Here is a 20896-nt window from a genome sequence, read left to right on the forward strand (position 1 = left end):
GCAATGTCAACAACTATGTATATCTTGCCGTGGGTATGTATATCCCTTATATCCCTTATGGTATTAGAACAATACTTTTGTCTACCCACACACACACACACACACACCTCTCTCTCTCTCTCTCTCTAACTTCAATCTAACAATATCTTGCATCTACAGGACTATGGTTCGCAGACGCCGGCTGGACCGTCAACTGGGACTCGGGCTGGATGACCCCGCCAACAGGGTGTGATGACGGCAGAGCCTCTTTGCGCCAGATTCCGCGAGAGTGTCTGATGAGGGATGCGAAGAAAGCAAGTGAACATCCTAGTAAGGCTTGTTTCTGTGAGATCAAGAAGATATAGATGTATAGATATAGATATAACGGGGTTGAGGGGGTTGAGGGGATTACTTTGGGGAGGATGTAATGACTCAAGATATGTCAAGAAAGAGGGGGGAGTGATCGTTGGTTTTCATTGTATATAGTGCTAGAAGTAGTATACCATACTTCATCAGAATACTTGGGCTATTGAGGGCATGAAGAGTCGGGTAGTAGAAGACTGTAGATGTGTAATAGGGCTGAATATACCTGTATATACCAGTCATATGCGTAGTGCTGATCATTTATACAGCTACTAAAAGAACACGCAAAAGACTTGAGCAGTAAGCAGTGTAGAGCTATACCAAACTTAGCAGTATTCAGCTACTATAGTTAGTTGGAAGTAGTCGGATATATTGGAATATCAGGTAGACACCAGTCTGCATGCGCCACATTGAAACAAAGAAAAAACACACAGACCAAGACCGTCCCAATGCTTAGCGGGAATTGGATGTCCCTTGAAATACGAAACTCTTGACTAAGAGTTTCATGATAAACAAAAAAAGGCCACTATGGCGAGAGCCTTTATGAGAAAAGGCGTTAGGTGGTAACTGCGAGTAACAGCCGCACAAGTATTGACAAGAAGGAATGTCGATGAAGATGGCAAAATGATAAAAAAGACAAGAAAAAAAAAACACAAATAGAAAGAAATCATAGGAAATGCACATGCGTAAGAGCTGTCGTGGAAGAAGGTCGTAAATCAAGCATGGGCTGACTGGCGTCGGCCCACAGGAGGATGGTGGTAGTCGTCGTAATAATAGCGCGAGCGCCCTGGCGCAATGGTGGCATCGCCCGGCCGGATCTCGCGAGTGTATTTAACATCTTGGTCCTTGACGCGCGTCGTATATTCCACATCCCCGTGAGCGGGCCGTGACGGCCGCGAGGGCCGGACTTCGACCCGGGGAGCTGATTCGGGGATGTACGTAGTGTAGCTGCTGCCCCGCTTGGGGTGCGGCATCCGTGCGGATGAAGCACTGCGTTCAACGCGGTCGGGCGATGTTGACCCGCGGTACTTGGACGACTTGGACAAGAGAGGTTCGATCACATGGGCTTCGGGCTCGGTCACAATCTTATAGCGAGACGTCTTGGGGGAATTGCCTCGCGGGGGTGGCATCTCGGGTGTGCTGGGGCTCGAATACCCGGAATCGTTCCGCTCCCGCAATTTCGACGGCCGCGGCGGGATGGGTTCGCGGGACATGTTGTAGAGATCTGGGTCTGGGCGACTGGATCCCTCACGCTTGGGCCGGGTAAAGCCTGATGCGGACGTGGTGGCGGATCGCGAAGACAAGAACGCTGGCCGGACGAGGTTCTTGAGGCTGGGCGACGTCGTTGCGGTGGGCATCTTGGGTGGTTTCTCGTAGTTGCGCGACTCCAGATGCTCGTAGGAATCATTGCGGGATGAGGAGCGATGTCGGGTCGAGCGGGTGGACCGTCCCGAGCGCCGTGAAGCCGACGACTCTGGTTCCGTCGACTCGTAACCACGGTGCCGGGGTGGGGACCGAGACAGCCGTCGTCGGCGATCAACATCGAATTTGGAACGCTCAATGTAATCTTCCGCGTCGGCACGCATGTTGTTGAGTTTGGATTTCAGCTGGTCTCCGTAGTCATCGTCGAAGCGGCGTTCGCGTCGACGAGTAAACTCCGCGGGACGGGATCGCAACTCGCGTTCTCGCCGGGATGCCGAGGGCCGTTTCGGGAGATCATAGGCAGAATCACTCGAGTCAGAGCCGTCGTCGCTGGACTCTTCATACGGACCGAAACGGTCGAACTTCTCCGACGCCTGTCGCCGGCGCTCCTTGTCGCGGTGTTTGGCACGGTCGGAATGTGTCGCTTTGGCCGTTTCACGGGCCAATTCCTTCGCAGCGCGGTAGCTGCTGGTCGGCGCCCGGGGTTTCTTCTTTTCCTCGGCGGCTCTGGGCTTGGGTCGCATGCCAAACTCGTCGAATTTGCGGGACATGGGACGGGGCGAATCGGTGAAGCGCATGGCTTCATCCAAAAAGACCTCGGCGGGCACTCGTTCCTCCACGATTCGGCCTTCGCGATATTCACGGGCACTGGAACCACTCCCTCGCGGGGATGAATACGCCGAGTCGGCCCGCCTGCGTTCCAGAAGCTCGCGTTTCAACTCGGCCAGTTTGGCTTGTTGATCGTATCGGTTTCGTCGCGTGTCATCCGACAGCAGTTCATAGGCCTGCTGGACTTTTTGGAACTCATCCTGGGCCACATTCCGTTGCGACTCATCTTGGATCTTGTCGGGATGGCATTTCAGGACCCGTTTGCGATGGGCGGCTCGGATCTCGGACAGGGGGGCTTCTTTAGAAACACCGAGGACGGCATATGGATCGATATCGGGGGGTGATGACATGGTCACGGACAGGGTTAAACAGGGAATTGAATTGAGGGGAGTGAGAGACGGAAAGAAGAGGGGGCAAACAAGCGGTGGAGCGAGCGACGTATACGGAATGCCACGACCTGACGTTGGGTGACAGGATCCCAACCACACCGATGCATCCAGAAGGGTCTCGATGGATTGAGGCGGAAGATGTGAGAATTGAGAGAGAAAGAGAGAGAGAGAAGGAAATAGGAGAATAAGGATGGGCAAAGAGGCAAATTGACAGGGGAGCAGGAAGTGTCGGCCCCAAGCCCAGATCAGCGCATGGCAGTAAGGCAAAACCGAGTGGCGCGCTTAGTCAAGGTGAGAGAATTAGAGGAAATAAGTCAATAAAGAATAAGTAAGAAATAGTAAGAAAGAAGTAAGAAGTAAGAAAAGAAATGAAATCATGGCGATGCCCAATACTAATAACCTGGTATAGCCCTCTTCTATATTCCCCCATTCTGACTGGCTTTGTGTTTGAGATGGCTTTTTTCTTTTTCTTTTTCTCCTTTTCTCTTTTTCTCTTCTTCCCTTTGATTTGTCTCGAACTCTTCTCTCTCTGCAATCCACAGGCATTCCAGGTCCCATCCCCCCCCCGCATAAGTGGTGTCTCTTGGGAAGTGATTCGCCCACAGCCCTGCCTCTTTGCACGTCTGATACTCCATGGAGTAGCCCGAATTATGCTACGTTCGCCAATCAGCAACGCTAAACTGCGCTTTTTTTTTTTTCCAGATGCCTCACTAATACTTGCCTAACGAGGTAATTAGTGATTTTTCTCCCCCATGTTCGCCCTGTCCAAGGCTCGCCTTGGGCGCCCGATTGGATTTCTTTTCTTATGGCCCATGGATCCAGCGGGCTTCCCGACCGTTCCGTACTTTATTCCTACCTAAGTAATACACAACTGTGGCTGAGGCATGAAGAAAAAAAAAAAAAAAAACCACTATATATAGAGCAAGGCCACCGCATTTTTTTACTCAGACGATCCTAGGCGATTCGGGAGAAAAATGTGAAATAGAAGACAAAACCGATTCTTCGGATCTTTCGCACTGCCCAGTCCAGCTGGCATTCTGTCCCACCGAGAGACCCATGAGAGACCCATGATCCAACGTGTCCGCCACTCTCTGATAGTCACAGTCATTTGGACCCGGGGCTGCGGTCCGCGCGGCCAGAGGGGTTTTCCCATCCTTTCTCTTTTTCTTCTTTTTCTTCTTTTCTAGATTTCTAGAAAATCAAAAAAAAGAGAAAATTAGAATTATTTCACTATTGATTCTACTTGTCATTTGACTACCGCCCACAAGTGTGATAGTGATACAGTCGACAGAAGTATACTCCTTAGGGTATAGACTATAGACTTTGGAGTATCCCCAAGGAGATCCCTTTCAATCCCACCCAGACCACCCTAACTTGACCCATAACCCTCCGGTCCCATCAGCGTTGCCGGCCATGTTGCACACCTTTGAAACAGAGGCCACACCTTGTTCATTGGATTAACCCTAGAGCCAGAATGCCAGGTCGGTGAATACAGGATTGGATATGATGGAAAGACAATAAATAAATCGAACAGTCGACACTGTCGCAGATGTCAGCACCCACTCTTTACTAGCAATCGAGTGGCTTTCGGTCTCGGAACACATGAATCGTCACCAATCCAAGTCTCCTGTTCCACTGACCTAGGTAAAGATTCCCCTCTTTTCTCGAACGGCAGTTGTGTGAAGACGTCCGCGTGGGTAAATGCAACACCCGAATCCCCCTGAAGAAAAGAAAATAAATAAACGGGATCGTCTTTGCATGGTCACACATGCGTCAGAAAGAGGGTGGGAGGGCCAGGGACTGGTTGGGTCATGGATTATCGCCCTCCACACAACCGGCCCAGGATCCACTCAGCGTGGGGGAGCAAGCGCCGAACAGAACCAAAAAATAATAAAATAAAGGAGGGAAAGAAGACGGGCAAATTCGGGAAACCCTTGGCGATCTTGCAGATGACGGCCTCGAATCTTTTTTCTTTTTACCGGTGAAGGCTCCAGTGGATCTCTGCTCTTGCAAACAGGTGATATCAATAGTTTCAGATGGGCCCCTGCATTGCATTTGCGGGGTATCCAGGGAGATAAAGCGATGATCGGAAGTGTTACGTAGGATTCGTGCAGATTTGGCTGATTGCCTGTGATTTCGTACCCGAGGGACTGAGATAATACCTCTATACTCGGATTTATCAAATGTATACAAGCATCACTCGAGGCTGTCAGCCCACTGGTCGAATGATGTAAGCCCTGCTAAAGGCTGACAGCATTCGATGGTATCGATGCACCAAAGCGCCCAACCATAAGCTTCCGCAGGGTCAAAGCTCTTCGCAGAACAGTGGATATCACGGTGGGGGGGCTGTCGGGCCTCAAGCCACAACGCATAGCATGACACCATGTACAATTACCATGTGTCGATCGATTTCCTGACAGGAAAGAAAAGCTTCTGATCACTATACCGAGTCACAGACGCACTGCAAACCGCCTTTCCGCGTGGTCAGCCTCCCACACCGGAAGCTCCAGGTCCACGTCGATCGGCGCGTGGAATCGTTTGCCTCCGCGGTGCGGCCAGCTGGTAGCCATGATGGCCGCGTTGACAATGCAGGACTCCCGTCGCAGCGTTTGCAGGGCGTGACCACCCCGACCATGGTTACCTGCGCTCAGGGACGGGGCAACTATCGGAGATCGTTGACTTGCCGTTTCAGGCACCGTACCCGCAGATGACCCGCGTGAGGCTGATGACTTCGATTCAGTCATCGACACCCCATGCATCGCTTGTCCAGACGCTGCTGCCCCCGTTTCCCAGTCAGATCGACCAAGCTCTGTTTCTTGCTGCCCACGGGCGGCAGCACGCCTCGAGTAATGACACCGTCGACGACGACGCAATCCGCCGTGGTGGCTCCGGTCTCTGGAGGTGCCGGTTGCCAGCGGACTCTTTCATATCCTCGTCCCTCATGCACATGGCCGCAAACAGCTAACAGCGGCCTAATCTGACTTAAATTTTGCCGCAACGCTGCACACCCCACGGCCATTCCGCTCGGCTTCTGGTCACAGTGGCCCTATGGTGGCGTATGCGTTACGACAATGTCGGTGTCGAGGGGGATCTGGCTCCACAGCGCAGCTGCATCCCTCGACCAATTCCCATGAAACTGGGCATACGGCGACCCAAAGACTTGAAAACACGTCTGTGGACCGTCTGCTCGGATCAGATGAACCAGGGCTGACTGTGTCGAAGCAAGATAATTGAAGGTGAGGCTCCGGTGACGATTTCTATGTATTGCTGAGGGTCTTATAGATGCTGCCCATGGAAGCTCTGCCCGTGCTTGGCATGGAAGGCCTCGGCCAGGGTGACATCGTGGTTTCCTATGGAAAAGTGGTTAGGGAACTTGTCCTCAACCAATTCAAGGACACCCGCAGCCCAATCTTTTCCCGAAGCCGAGGATTCGTCAGGTATTGGTTGTGGATAAGGAAACTGACCACTAACAATGATTTTGACTCCAAAGTCGGCCTGGGCGATCCATTCCATCGTCCTATGGAGTTCTGCCATGCTTCCATTGTTAGTCAAGCCCTCCGCATGGATCAGGACATCCCCTGCTGGGAGGCTGAATCCTGCTTGCGACGGCGTCTAGCCATGGGTATCGGAGACGCAGACGAAGCGTGTTTTTCGACGCATGGTTTGAAGACGGGCTCTCTCCTGCTTCAAGTTCCAGAGTGGATTGTAATCGAGACTATGAAGTGCCGCCGATACCCAGTAGCGGCGTAGCCAGCGCGAGCGAATGGAGTGCCTCGTGACTCATGAGTGACAAAAAGATGGTATTGCTTGCAGAAGGAAAAAGCCAGGGAAGGATCAGAGATACTTGTATCCTTCAGATGTATCTGTCCGAGAGACAATAGGATTAGTCATCGGGCCGTTGATCCGATGTTATTAGATGCGATCAAGGCTGTTGATTTGGGGTGTGTATAGACGACGGGCCAACCCAGGGTGATCCAAACCAACACTTATCTTTCTAGAAGTCAGGATCGCAGCCCTAGCGGCATGCCCTAGGACCCAGGGACTCCAATCGTCGTGGGCGCACAATTGGCGGGTCGACCAGAACGGCGATTACCTCAGCCACCAACCCACGTGACACTTCCATATCTGATTGGCCAGGCTTAGGGCTGCGGCCCTTACGGTTAACCCGCACAACGCAGACCGCTCGCTTAGCCCCTTCAACTCCGACTTCGTTGTGTGCGACCTGACACCAACGACAACCACCGCCGACAACATCCAACCCAAGGGACATTTCCTTTTCACACGGTGACAGAGCAGGATGTCCTCCTTCGAATCAGTGGTACGTTTGTGGTTTCTTTCTGGTCGCTCCCGATCTCAACATTCCCCGACCCTCATATCTTCAATTTGTGCAATCGGGCTGACTGGATATCGCTTGAATAGGTCGTCATCGACGGCAAGGGACACCTCCTGGGTCGCCTGGCCAGCACTGTTGCCAAGCAGCTGCTCAACGGCCAGAAGATCGTCGTTGTGAGATGTGAGGCTCTCAACATCTCCGGCGAGTTCTTCCGTGCGAAGCGTACGTTCTACCCCGGTCTTGATCTTTTATTGTTTTATTCCCCAGTGTGCGATGGAAATGGGAGAAAGAGGCGCAATGCGAGATGCGATATTGGAGGACGATGTTTTTATGCAGCAGAACCCAGCAACTGACTTGATACCCGACCTACAGTCAAGTACCACGCCTACCTTCGCAAGATGACTCGTTTCAACCCCACTCGTGGTGGTCCCTTCCACTTCCGCGCTCCTTCCCGCATCTTCTACAAGGCTGTCCGCGGCATGATTCCCCACAAGACCGCCCGCGGTGCCGCTGCCATGGAGCGCCTCAAGGTCTTCGAGGGTGTCCCTCCCCCCTACGACCGCAAGAAGCGCGTCGTTGTTCCCCAGGCCCTGCGTGTCCTGCGTCTGCGCCCCGGCCGCAAGTATTGCACCGTCGGCCGTCTCAGCCACGAGGTCGGCTGGAAGTACCAGGACGTTGTCGCTAGGTATGTACCTCATCGTGGGGGTTGTCCCCAGTGCGAAACATGATGTGAGATGTGATATGGAAACTAACGGGTGTTCTCTTCCACAGACTCGAGGAGCGGAGGAAGGTCAAGAGCAAGGCATACTACGAGCGCAAGAAGGCCGCTCGCCGCAACCTCGCCAAGGCGGAGCAGGGTGCGAGCGTTGACAGCAAGACCAAGAGCCAGCTTGCTCAGTACGGCTACTAGATACCTGATAGCGCAGCCGGTTGTTGTGTCGAGTGATGGATCTGGGTTGGGATCGCGGACGGTTTTCTTTCAGCGAATTTGAACGGCAAGCCGGATCGACCTTTTTCTATGTGGCCTGGTCTTCCCCTCCTTTTTGCCCTCTCATGAATCCCATAACCCTTCGCTGTTGTGATGCACATGAAAGTCCAAAAAAAGGGGAGGACTGGGTTTCTTCGGGATTCTCAAAAGCAGAAAAGACGGAGTCTTTTGGGATGAAAGGTTGTTCAAAATAGCTGGCCGTTGACTCGCGCCGTGGCGGTTTAATCCAAAACAACAATTTCCAAGAGTTCAACATGATCTTATGATGAGGTTCTTTTTTTTTCTTTCCACACGTTCCAGGATGTCCACGTAGGTGTCCGTTGCCACTCCAGTAGTTTTCGAATAACTGCAACTATGGTTTATGCCTCTATGGAATGACCATGTGTATTTTGCATGGCTATTCAAATTCAACATTAGGCGAGTTATGAGTTCATTGATAACCACTTTCTCTATTTACTATCCATGAATGCTCTGTCTACTTACTAGGTAGAACCACCGGTTGTCCGTGGTACCCCGCGCCGGGGTACCGGATACATTGAGTTTCGCTGCTGGCAGTGTGGGAATCGTGCAGATCCGAGGGTCGTTAGTGTCACCAAGATCCAATTTCGAGTACCCCTTGTGATCCCGCAGAACCCGCATACCTAGGCTAACCGGTTCCCCGCATTTCTCCAACATCTTCAAGTCTGCTGGATATTTCTCTCTACATAATTCTTCCAACCCAGAACTATCCAGAATCCATTTCTGTATCATTAATACTACACCCATCATCATACAGACAGATAGACCATGTCTGGGGTCAAGTCTCGCCTGTCGGGCTTACTCGGCCACTTCTCTTCTTCCCCGGCCCCGTTCGAGCATCGCTTCAACAACCATGAACTGTCTCCGACGTTCTTTCTTCCTCGTGCCGCTGCCATTGAGCCTGATGTAAGTCATGAAGGATGAAATCATTTGGATCATCCTCGTAGATATTAGGGTCGATATCTAATCCAAGGGATACTCAGGCCGAAGCCATATACCATGTCACCGCCAACAACAAGGTCCTGCGCAGAACCTACAGCGAAACAGCAGATCGCGCCCGCGGCCTGGCATACTACCTGAAGAAGCATGGGTTCCAGCGAGTAGGGATTCTGTGCCCGAATACCCCGGCATTCCTGGAATCGATTTTTGGGATTGCTGCAGCTGGAGCACTCAACGTTGGTGAGATTCCACAGATTAGCCCGACAGAAGACACACACACACACACAGAGAGAGAGAGAGAGAAAACAAGAGAACACAACTAACATATTATCAGCGGTCAATTACCGACTCAAGCCAGAAGATATCGCATATATCTTCGAGCACGGCGACGCAGATGTAATCATCGCAGACCAGGAGTTCGTCTCGCTCCTCGATACATATCGCTCGCAACATCCCCATACCCCCATTATTGTAGATACCGACACCGACGCCACCGAGGGCCAATTGACTGGCCCCTTTGATGATGCTGTTCTGGAAGGCTTGACGCATGATCGCGATACTGGTGCGCAGGGCTGGGATGGTCTGGAAAGTCAGACTGCTAATGAAAACTCGACAATTGCCTTGGCATACACTAGTGGCACGACTGCTCGGCCTAAGGGTGTGGAGTTTACTCACCGTGGTTGTTATCTGGCTGCGCTGGGGAATGTTGTTGAATCGGGACTGAATTTCCATCGTGGACGGGCGCGTTATTTGTGGACGTTGCCTATGTTTCATGCCATGGGTTCGTTCACCTTCTTCTTTCCCTCCTTGTTCTCTTCTTGCACCCGAACAAGAGTATTATGGAATACTGACACCTCGCAGGATGGACCTTCCCATGGGCCGTAACGGCAGTACGCGGTACCCATTACTGTCTCCGGAAAATCGACTACCCAGAGATTTGGCGGTTGCTGAAAGACGAACATATCACGCATTTCAATGCCGCGCCGACGGTTAACACGTTGCTTTGCAATGCCCAAGAAGCCGAGAAGCTCCCTGAGCCCGTGCAAGTTACCGTGGCAGCAAGCCCGCCCACGGCGCATCTGTTTGAACAGATGACCAAGCTGAACCTGCACCCCGTCCATGTGTATGGCATGACTGAGACATACGGCCCCATCACCAAGGGCTACTACCTGCCAGAATGGGATCGGATCCCGCTCAAGGACAAATACCAGAAGATGGCCCGGCAAGGCCACGGGTTCATCACCAGTCTTCCTGCGCGGGTGATCAAGACCGAGGTCCCCGAGGGAAGTATTGTCGATGTGGACCGAAACGGCAAGGAGATTGGCGAGATCGTGTTCGTGGGCAATATTTGTGCCCGCGGTTATTACAAGGACCCCGAGGCTACCCGGAAGCTTTTTGCTGGAGGTGTCTTGCACTCTGGGGACCTGGCTGTATGGCACTCTGATGGCGCGATTCAGATTCTCGATCGCGCCAAGGATATCATTATTAGTGGTATGTGCCTCTTGCATGCCTATGGAGTAGACTTGCTAATAGATGCAGGTGGTGAAAACATCTCCTCTGTCGCACTCGAGTCCATGCTAGTCACACACCCGGACGTCCTTGAGGCTGGAGTTGTCTCCGTGCCAGACTCCCACTGGGGAGAGCGACCCAAGGCCTTTGTCACGGTGAAACCGGGCAAACAGTTAGTCGGCGAGGACGTGATCAAATGGGCGAGGAATGTCTCTGACATCAGTAAATTTATGATTCCTCGAGAGGTAGATGTTGTTACCGAACTACCCAAGACTTCGACTGGGAAAATCCGCAAGAATGTCTTGCGTGAGTGGGTAAAGAAATAGAATGATCGTGCTATCGCTGATCTACTCAAAGAGTGTATAGACGATGTTGCATAGAAGAACTTCTGTACATTCCACAAAGTCATTTTCTTTCTATTTCTGAAGCATTTTTGACTCCTAATCTCTGATTTCTAATCTCTAATTTTGTCATTTGATTTTAATCGTTATCGGTGTCGATCGTAGAGGCTTCGAGCACCGGTACTCATGTACATGCGACTGATGAGCCTCACGGGACCACGTCAAGCGACGACGGCAAATTCCTTTGATCTCTCCGAGGTTGACCATCTACTTTTCTTTTCTTCTTTTCTTCTTTTCTTTGTTTCTTTGTTTCTTTTCTTTTCTTCATTTCTCACACCTCATGCCCATCTTATCAACCCTGTAGTTCTCGATAAGCCCGCTTGGCGCCCACTCCGCAGTGCTGTGAAACCGCCCCATTGCGTTCCCCCTCCATTTGCCGCCTTTATCCCTTCACGCACCCTCTCTACATTGCCCTGCCTGTTTGGGCACCCAGATCGTCACTAACAAGGGGTGCTCAACTATGATCTAGAAAAAGGAGGTCTTAATTTGACCCTCTTTAGATCCATCCCGACACCCGTCAGCCGCTCAGCTCTCCCTTTGCCATCCGGTTCCATTACGCGCCGAGGGCCTTGTCTCACTCCGCCTTCTTGCTGCGTCCACCATTTCTCTCGTACCCGGGTGGCACAGTCACTTTCCCTTGACCACTACGGAACGAAGTCTCGGGACGGTCGCCCAGACTCTGAGAGAGAGACTGGCTGCGGGACCAGGAACTCGCCCCGACCGAAACCTTCACATGCGCACTCTGCTCATGCAGATATTCCTCGCTTGAGTGATGAGATTTCAACCCTACGACGACCCCCAGAGTGTATCGGATCGGATTGTAAACGCGGACCCTCTGCCGGCGGCTAAGATGCCTCGATCCCGCCAACCCGCTCGTCTGCCGAGCGAAGCCCCCTCCGAAACCTCGTCGTCAACATCTCCGGAACGCACTGCAGACGATGACACAGACTTCTTCATGGCCCAGGCCAACGACTCGCAGTCCTCCGTCGGTGTCGCCAACTTCCGCGATCCCCACATGCAGAATGGTCGACCCGTGCCGCTGCCGCCGATCGGCCGCCTCCCGCCCGAGATCCTGATCGCCATCTTCTCGAAGCTGGTATCGCCGGTAGATATGCTTAACTGCATGCTGGTGTGTCGTGGATGGGCTGCCAACTGCGTGGGGATCCTGTGGCACCGGCCATCGTGCAACAACTGGGACAATCTGAAGAGCGTGGCGTCATCAGTCGGGGCGCCGGAGAGCCTCTTTACCTATGCAGACCTCGTCAAGCGCCTGAATCTGTCGGCTTTGACGGGCGATGTCAGTGATGGCACTGTCGTCCCCTTCACACAATGCAAGCGGGTCGAACGCTTAACTCTGACCAACTGCTCTAAACTCACGGACAAGGGCGTGTCGGATCTGGTGGAGGGGAATCGGCATCTGCAGGCGCTGGATGTCTCGGAGCTGCGCTACCTCACAGACCATACGCTGTATACGGTGTCTAGGAACTGTCCCCGCTTACAGGGTCTGAATATCACGGGCTGTGCCCTGGTCACGGATGACTCGCTGCTTGTTGTATCGCAAAATTGTCGCCAAATCAAGAGGGTAAGTGCGTTTGAATGCTGGAACAAGAATAAAATTGCTAATATGGCTGCAGTTGAAACTCAACGGCGTCTCCCATGTCACTGATCGATCGATCGTGTCTTTTGCAGAGAACTGCCCCGCTATCTTGGAGATCGATCTACATGACTGCAAGCTTGTCACCAGCCCATCAGTAACTGCGCTGATTACGACGCTGAGGCATCTTCGGGAACTACGGCTTGCCCACTGCACTGAAATCAACGACTCAGCCTTCTTGAATCTGCCAGAGCATATGACCTTTGATAGTCTGCGCATCCTCGATCTCACCGCGTGCGAGAACGTCAAAGATGATGCAGTCGAGCGCATTGTGAATGCTGCTCCGCGTCTACGGAACCTGGTTCTGGCTAAATGCCGCTTTATCACGGATCGCTCGGTCATGGCTATCTGCAAACTCGGGAAGAATCTTCACTATGTCCACCTTGGCCATTGCTCTAACATCACCGACTCGGCAGTAATTCACCTGGTCAAGTCCTGTAATCGCATCCGGTACATTGACTTGGCGTGCTGCAACCGCTTGACGGATACCAGTGTGCAGCAATTAGCCACCTTGCCCAAACTACGACGTATTGGGCTGGTCAAGTGCCAGTCCATCTCGGATCGAAGCATCCTGGCTTTGGCGCAGCCGAAGGTTACACATCCCTTGATCAGTTGCCTGGAACGGGTACATCTCAGTTATTGCATTCTTCTCACACAAGGTGTAAGTTTTTTGTTTCTTTCTGTTTTAGGGCAAGTGCTAATTCAACCATCTCCAGGGAATCCATGCCTTGCTCAATAACTGTCCACGGCTCACTCACTTGAGCTTGACTGGTGTTCCTCGTTTCCTACGAGCAGAACTCACAGCATTCTGCCGGGAGGCGCCCCCGGAGTTCACACAACAGCAACGGGATGTTTTCTGCGTCTTCAGTGGCGAAGGGGTTAAGAGGCTCAGAGAGTTCTTGAACCAAAACCATTCCCCGCCGCAAGAAGAAACCGAAGCCACCATGTACGATGACGACGAAGAGCTGGACGAAGACGAGGGCCAGATGACAGGTCTTATGCATGCCACTGCCATCAACGACGAAGATTACATCGACGTCGAGCCCTCCAACGGTTGAAATGATACCCCCCCTATTCCCCGTTTTTCCTTGCCCACTTTTTTCCCAAGTCGGTTCACTGTGATGATGGCTCTCTATCCCTCCCCCCTTATCTGCTTTTTGTTTTTCTGTCCTTTTTTTAAACCTGCTCTTTTTTTTTCCTCATCTTTCATTGCCGTGGCCCTTTGGTTCTACACGCCTCTGGATCGCAATGCCCGGCTTGGTCATATTTCTACCCATATGAAGCGAAGCTTACCCCCTCCCTTCCGTCACTCGGTGTCTGTGTCATTCTGGGAAATGCATTGATTGTGCGCTAGCGGTTACGGACTTGGGTTTTTTGTATGTTTGTCTATGTCGAATTACGTCGCATTTATGCAGCTTGACCTCTTAACCTTGGTCTCTCTTTGTTTTGTATACTTGTACTATCATGGGTCTACGCCTTGGTAGATCTATAATAGTCACTCAAAAGTACTTGACCATTATGTTCCATTTTTATAATTTGAGTTTGTAGTTCGATTAAAATGCCGAGTTGGATGGATATAAAGATGTAAGAAAAACAGTGAGTAGAGATAGTTAGTTGGAGACATCTGTGAATACTTGATAATCACTATAAGGCAAATTCGGAATAGCAAGCCCAGTTGATCATATTTGGGAAGGATGCGAATTATCTTTAGGACTTTGCTCAGCAACAGCATATATTGACCTTGATACATATTGTCTATCGTACATCAGAACTACAGTATACTTGGGGGTCGGGAGATGAGGTATATGAATTTCACATAAGTTACCAAATATGCCACCTAGGGAGATGAAATTACTGTCATAACAATACATTGCGCTGCCCCCGCATTCTTCTTGCGACTCCAACTCGCACCTCGCCCTTTCTCTCCCACACTTTTTTTTAAACCCTTCTGCTCCAATCTGGACCAGGGCGATGGCTTCTCCCAAAGCCAGAAATCCTCTGGCTTTCACGCCGTGGCCGGTAACCATCCTCACCACCGCGGTATACCTCGCCCTGCTCATCCCCGTGCTGGTGATCCACCACAACGTCCCATCCGCTCCGCGAACCAGCCCCAACGGCCTGAACCTGACCGAGGCATGGCAAGACCTCCAGACCCTGACGGGGGGCTTCCATCCATATAACTCGCACCGAAACGACCTCGTCCGCGCGTGGCTACTCGAACGGATCGACGCGATCACGCACTCCGCACCCTCTGTCGATGACTTCCGCCGAGCGCGGGAGGAGAAACCTGACGTCTATGTTTTTGATGACCTGCAATCGAACCTGACCTCTGTTGATGGCCGCGTCGGGGTGTATTTCGAGGGTACCAATGTCCTGGTGTATGTGCGCGGCTGGGAAGACAAGAAAGATAATTGGTGGGAGGTTCCTGGCAAGGTGCCCTCTGGCAAGGGAGGAGTGCTGGTGAATGCACACTATGACAGCGTCTCGACGGGGTTCGGGGCTACGGATGATGGCGTTGGCGTTGTGACGTGTCTGCAGCTCCTTCGGTACTTCACTACCCCCGGCCACGCGCCGCGCCGCGGGCTGGTGGTCCTGTTCAATAACGGAGAAGAAGACTATCTGAATGGCGCGCGGGCGTACAGCCAGCACCCCATGGCTAAGTTTGCCCACACGTTTCTGAATTTGGAGGGTGCCGGCGCCGGTGGTCGAGCGACATTGTTCCGCAGCTCCGACACCGAAGTCACTCGGGCGTATGCGAAGGCGCAACACCCGTTTGGATCGGTGTTGAGCGCCAACGGGTTTGAGAAGGGGTTGATCAGCAGCCAGACGGATTATGTGGTTTTCGACGGCATGCTGGGCTTGCGCGGCCTGGATGTCGCCTTCTTTGAGCCTAGGGCCCGATATCACACTGATCAGGATGATGCGACGCACACCAGTATGGACTCCCTGTGGCATATGCTCTCTGCGGCAGTTGCAACCACGCGTGAATTGGTTTCTGACTCGAGTGACCAATTTGATGGACATCTTCGCGATGACGGTATGGTTCCCAGCGGATCAGGCTCTCGGGCTGTGTGGTTCGATGTGTTTGGGAGTGCCTTCGCCGTGTTCCCTCTGCACACGCTCTTTGCATTGTCGGTTACGTTGTTGACGGTCGCTCCGTTGGCATTGCTCGTCACCAGCGTGGCTCTTGCCAGAGCTGATAAAATGTATCTGTTCCGCTCGTCGGTCTACTATGAGGCTAGCGACGAGAACATCTCGCTGCGAGGTCTGCGCGGCTTCTTCCGCTTTCCGTTTCTTCTTGCTATCCCTACGGGGGTGACCGTTGGATTGGCTTATCTAGTGACTAAGTTTAACCCTTATATTGTGCACAGCAGTGCATATGCCGTGTGGAGCATGATGGTCTCTGCCTGGATCTTTTTGGCCTGGTTCGTGTCCTGTGTTGCAGACTTTGCTCGCCCATCGGCCTTCCACAGGGTGTACACCTGGACCTGGCTGTTTGTTCTCGCGTGGGCTCTGTTAGTGGCTGCTACCGTCTTCGAGAATGAAGAAGGTCTGGCAGGTGGTTATTTTACGTTTTTCTACTTTGCCGGCACGTTCTTGGCCACTTGGCTCTCTTATCTCGAGCTCTTCTCGCTTCCCACCAAGTCTGACTACGCGGCCCAGTTCTTCCAGGGATCCCGGCGCCCCAGCAGCTATGGCAGTCGGCTGGGGGCTGCCTCGGGGGACGAACACCAGGACGACGATGGCGAGGAGCCTACAGAGTCGACCTCGCTGCTGCGAAGTCAACCGCGGACGACCTTTGCAAACTACGTCCGTGTCTCGGGAGATAACTCTGTCCATGCCCTGCATGACGAGGAAGAAGAGACGGACCCTAACGTGCACGGCCACGAGCAAACATGGAGTGCCTCGCTGCCGAGGTGGACCTGGGTCGTGCAGCTGCTTCTTACTGTGCCAGTGGTTCTCATGCTGCTGGCGCCGCTCGCGCTCCTGATGACCAGTGCACTCTACCAAACCGGACAGGACGGCAGCCCACAGCTGATCGTGTATATTTGCATTGCAGGTCTTACGACGCTTCTCTTTGCACCAATGCTGCCCTTCATCCACCGCTACACCTACCACCTGCCAATCTTCCTGCTGCTCGTCTTGGCCGGGACCCTCATCTATAACCTGGTCGCTTTCCCGTTCTCGGACTCTAACCGCGTAAAGGTGTTCTTCTCGCAAGAAGTCGATCTCGACCGCGGTGTATCTATTGCCTCGCTGACCGGCATGCCGCCATACGTGGGTGATGTCGTCCACGGCCTCCCCAGCGCAGCAGGCCAACCGGACTCTTGCCATTGGACGCTCCGGGGCAAGAATAGTGTTCAGAGATGCCCGTGGAATGCACCGGCACCGCATGTCGTCTCGAGCGACTCCAGCTCCTCCCTGTCCTCTGTTGTATTCAAGAGCAACGACTTAGTCCACATGTCCCCCGGACCCTCCCCGGACTGGGTTTCCTTTGATATCACACGCCCAACACCCAAAAGCCCTTACATCCGCTTCGAAATCTCGGGTCAAAACACGCGCGCCTGCCGCATCACCCTTGACAGCCCCTCCTCTCTCTCAAATTTCAGCATCGTCGGCTCCTCCCCACCCGATGACCGCTTTCTGCACCCGTCTCCACACGGCGTGCACGAGATCCGTCTCTGGAGCCGGACATGGGGAAGTACATGGACCGTAGACGCCGAGCTTCTGGAGGACGACGAAAATGAGGACTCCCCGGCCGACGACTCCCCAATCAAGGGCCGGATCTCTTGTCTCTGGAGCGATAATAACCGTCCCGGTCTTATTCCCGCTCTTGATGAGGTGCGCCAGTTCAGTCCGCCCTGGGTGGCGGTGACGAAACTGTCGGATGGGCTGGTCGAGGGGTATCGCGAGTTCGAGCTGGCGCGGCCGAGACGGGCTCGTTGAGATTTGTATGACTTATGATTGATTTTTCCTGATTGTTGGTTTATTGCCCTTTTTACCTGGGCGTGCTTTTGTATGTTCTCTGCGCTATTCCTTACTCGGATCTGGTGGTTTTTGTCATGTTTTCCGTGTGTTAGTCATACCCATAGTTTTCACTCTCATAATGTTTTCGGTGATTGGTTGCATTTTTCATAGTTGAAGAGGGAATCTGATTCAGTCATGACTGGTGAAATACCATTGGACAAGATATCAAAAACAGCATCTAGTATCATTCTCGAGCTTTAGAAAAAGGCCAAGCTAGTTCTATAGATAGAATCATGCCCTTCCATTCATCGATTCTTCTATCGTTTATTTAAACACAACCAGAAGACCGTCGTCAAGGGTTTAATATTGTTGATGTTGCTGCTGTTGCGATACTGGCAACTAGACTCCATTTCCAGAGATCCGAAATTGCGGGCGAGTATTATCAGTGTGAATGAGTATTCAACAAAGAGTAAACAGACATCTCTGCATTAACCAGTAGTACAGTATTTATGTCGAGGGAATTAAGGTTGAAACCCCACGGGGAAGCGGAGAAAGGAATGTGGCAAGCACCGACAATTCCCCGCAAGGCATCTACGCGCTGATCGGGAGAATCACTGACGAGTACGTAGTAAGTAGTAAGTCAAAAGAAGTATAGAAGAGGGGTAGGGGTAATCAAACAATAGAGTAGTAGAGTAACAGAGTAACAATTCACAGGGTATAATCATATTCAAATCACACATGATCCTCCACATCAGCCTCGTTTATATACAAACAGATGCAATAGGCATCCCAGCCCCGTCGCCATCTAACCGGCTAATCACCCCCCGCAACCCTTCCACGGGCCGGAGTCCACGCGGCGGGGGTGTAGCTCGGCGGTAATTTCTCCAATGTGGAGAAGCTGGGCGCGAAGCCCAAAAGGGGAGGGGGAATCACAAGTCTCACAGACATATCTCGTAAGCCATGATTCGTAAAATGAATATGCAAAATGACACATATATATGTATAAAGGGTGGGAGAGCAGCATATACCAGTGGCTGCTGCTCATCCCGGCTTGCTGGGCTTCTCTGACAGACCAGCCGGCTTGCGCTGATACTGACAGAAAGGGTTGGTGAAGTCGATTGGGCTGTGATCACGGCGATGGATGCGGGTCTCACTGCTCCAGGAGTTGGAGAGGTCGGAGTTGCCGGTGTGGGGATCGGACGGCGGAGAGTGCTCGAACATGGCAATTGAGATGTCGTCGGCATCCATCCAGGACGGCCCGCGCTGTTGATTGGGAGGTGCAGCATGGGTAAGGTCGGATGTGACGCGCGTAGCATCGACGAAATCCGGGAGGTCGCGCGGCCCCGAGAAGGACTCGGGCTTCCAGATGTGGTTCTGGACGAGGTGGATGAGCTTACCGAGCACAGCGAACTCAAGCTTGAGCTTGATGCTATACACGGCGCCCTTGAGCATAGTCTCCATGATATAATAACTCATGTACTCGGCGACAAGCAGGCCCAGATCCAGAACGATGATGATCAAGTTGATGGTGAGCAGCTGGTACTGGATTTTGCGCTTCGAGCGGTCCGGGTCGAGGCGCAGCATGCGTAGTGTCTCCCAGATGTACAGGCCGGAGATGATGAACTCTTGCAGACAAAACCCGGTCATCTGGATCTTCTCCATCTTGTTGTAGCCGGAGATGTAGGGATCGGCCTGGGTCTGCGGGGTGGCCAGGTTGCTGCCGTAGGTGAGCACGGTGGTGGGCACATGGAGGATCACGGCATCGACCAAGATCATGATCAGCACGCGACGAAGAACGCGCTGGTTGGACAACACCAGGTGCAGTCGTGAGTACAGGACGATGGACTGGCCGGTGACCATGCACCACCAGCCCACCGTTAGAAAGCTGACCGGCAGCCATGTAATGTCGGTGAGGCGGAAAAACTTGAGGAGAAAGCCCAGCGAGTAGGGGATCAGGCCCAGGAACGACGAGATCAACAGACCCCAGAAGTAGAGGCCGCGATACTGGGCGAAAGTGACGAAGACGAGGATGATCAGTTCAAAGGCGTTATACCAGGTGATACCGCACAGGGTGGCGATGGTGATCTTCATGCCCAGCGATGAGCCCGTATAGCCGCCGGTAATGCCATCGCCAGGGGCGTTGATGCTGGCCATGGCGAGGAACGAGGATCAGGGGGGAGGCAGATACATGGCGTGGAGGAAGAGGGAGAGAGGAGAAAAGAAGAAGAGTGGAGCGAGATGGAGACAGGGAGATCAGATATATGGGGTATGGGGAAGATGGAGGGCAGAGAGAGAGAGAGAGAGAGAGAGAAAGAGAAAGAGAGAGAGGCAGGGAACAAAGAGATGTGGCTTGACATGTGCGGGGGGGCGACGATCGTGTCCCCGGATCTCTCTCTTTTTCGTAATTGCCAGGATTCTGGTAATTTAAGAGATGCTAAGGCAGGATATAAGATCCCGGGGTATTGTCACACTGTTGAGCCTATAAAATGGCCCGGCGTATAAACGGGTCTAACGAAGGATTTGATTCCTGGTGGTGGGGGCTGTTATTGGGCGTGTGCCCTCTCGCCCCCAGATGGCCCAGCTCCACGAGAGGGTGCAGTCAGCGAGGATACAGCGAGATTACATGTAGAGAGTATTTCCTATATTTCCTATATGATTCTATTTCTGTAGAAGATTTATTCATCGATTCATCGATTCATGTATTCATTTGTTGGACATCTCGAGTCCAAGTGTCTCACATCTATACTTGGGTCAGGGACAAAGAAACAAAGAGCGAAAATGGAAAAACGGGAAAATGACTTCATGTAACAAAAACTCCGGGGGCCAAGGCCTCCGATCGGACCCTGGAAAGGTCCAGTTTCATTGAGAATCCGAGCATAAGATACTAAGAAGATCTGAATACGATATACACTGAGCTATACTATACTGCTGTACAGTATATTATCCATATATCCTTACATCCCTACATCCCCAGATGTAGAGATCTTCGTGTAGTTCCCAGTATTTCCCCGAGACACCATCGAGACAACTCAACTCGGGAGGCTCCGGGTCCACTCTTCTCGCAACGGTCCAATGCCCTAATCCATGGATTGTCATTACTACAGTATTCTGCTACGTTACCTAAGTGCCAAAGTGCCTAGTACTGTACTATGAATATCCATGGCAGGGCCCCGGATTCCTGGATGTATACTCTCAGGGGGATTCACTCCCATACTCCCCAGGATTGATAGGATCTGGGGTGGCACAGCGTCCATGGTCTGGAGCTCGTGTGGAGACTGTCAGACTGGATCCTCTGTGCATCCTGTGCCGATATCCCAGGACTCC

General features: G+C 52.4%; 8 protein-coding genes across 8 annotated transcripts; 4 read left to right on the forward strand and 4 right to left on the reverse strand.

Moving 5' to 3' along the window:
- Positions 1-1058: 1058 nt before the first annotated feature.
- On the reverse strand, positions 1059-2723 carry NUU61_009088 (J domain-containing protein; the record flags this gene model as incomplete). Its single annotated transcript, XM_056659613.1, has 1 exon — positions 1059-2723. One exon carries the CDS (start codon positions 2721-2723, stop codon positions 1059-1061), a length of 1665 nt encoding a protein of 554 aa, XP_056507906.1.
- Positions 2724-5212: 2489 nt separating this feature from the next.
- Positions 5213-5781, reverse strand: NUU61_009089 (uncharacterized protein; the record flags this gene model as incomplete). The annotated part of the gene is made up of 2 exons (XM_056659614.1): positions 5213-5441; positions 5513-5781. The coding sequence occupies 2 exons, from the start codon at positions 5779-5781 to the stop codon at positions 5213-5215; spliced, it is 498 nt and encodes a 165-aa protein (XP_056507907.1).
- Positions 5782-6038: 257 nt separating this feature from the next.
- NUU61_009090 (uncharacterized protein) lies at positions 6039-6275 on the reverse strand (the record flags this gene model as incomplete). The annotated part of the gene is made up of 1 exon (XM_056659615.1): positions 6039-6275. One exon carries the CDS (start codon positions 6273-6275, stop codon positions 6039-6041), a length of 237 nt encoding a protein of 78 aa, XP_056507908.1.
- A 784-nt stretch (positions 6276-7059) lies between these two features.
- NUU61_009091 (60S ribosomal protein uL13) lies at positions 7060-8005 on the forward strand (the record flags this gene model as incomplete). Its single annotated transcript, XM_056659616.1, has 4 exons — positions 7060-7080; positions 7182-7317; positions 7468-7780; positions 7867-8005. The coding sequence occupies 4 exons, from the start codon at positions 7060-7062 to the stop codon at positions 8003-8005; spliced, it is 609 nt and encodes a 202-aa protein (XP_056507909.1).
- An 864-nt stretch (positions 8006-8869) lies between these two features.
- On the forward strand, positions 8870-10875 carry NUU61_009092 (putative AMP-binding domain protein; the record flags this gene model as incomplete). The annotated part of the gene is made up of 4 exons (XM_056659617.1): positions 8870-9007; positions 9085-9280; positions 9375-9821; positions 9902-10875. 4 exons carry the CDS (start codon positions 8870-8872, stop codon positions 10873-10875), a joined length of 1755 nt encoding a protein of 584 aa, XP_056507910.1.
- Positions 10876-11722: 847 nt separating this feature from the next.
- NUU61_009093 (putative ubiquitin ligase complex F-box protein GRR1) lies at positions 11723-13662 on the forward strand (the record flags this gene model as incomplete). Its single annotated transcript, XM_056659618.1, has 3 exons — positions 11723-12532; positions 12585-13265; positions 13321-13662. 3 exons carry the CDS (start codon positions 11723-11725, stop codon positions 13660-13662), a joined length of 1833 nt encoding a protein of 610 aa, XP_056507911.1.
- A 913-nt stretch (positions 13663-14575) lies between these two features.
- On the forward strand, positions 14576-17551 carry NUU61_009094 (M28 family metallopeptidase; the record flags this gene model as incomplete). The annotated part of the gene is made up of 1 exon (XM_056659619.1): positions 14576-17551. One exon carries the CDS (start codon positions 14576-14578, stop codon positions 17549-17551), a length of 2976 nt encoding a protein of 991 aa, XP_056507912.1.
- Positions 17552-18613: 1062 nt separating this feature from the next.
- Positions 18614-19726, reverse strand: NUU61_009095 (uncharacterized protein; the record flags this gene model as incomplete). The annotated part of the gene is made up of 1 exon (XM_056659620.1): positions 18614-19726. The coding sequence occupies one exon, from the start codon at positions 19724-19726 to the stop codon at positions 18614-18616; it is 1113 nt and encodes a 370-aa protein (XP_056507913.1).
- Positions 19727-20896: the final 1170 nt, after the last annotated feature.

The sequence above is a fragment of the Penicillium alfredii genome (assembly GCF_028826965.1).
Source record: "Penicillium alfredii strain IBT 34128 chromosome Unknown utg000011l_segment0_segment0, whole genome shotgun sequence".
NCBI classification, from domain to species: Eukaryota; Fungi; Ascomycota; class Eurotiomycetes; order Eurotiales; family Aspergillaceae; genus Penicillium; species Penicillium alfredii.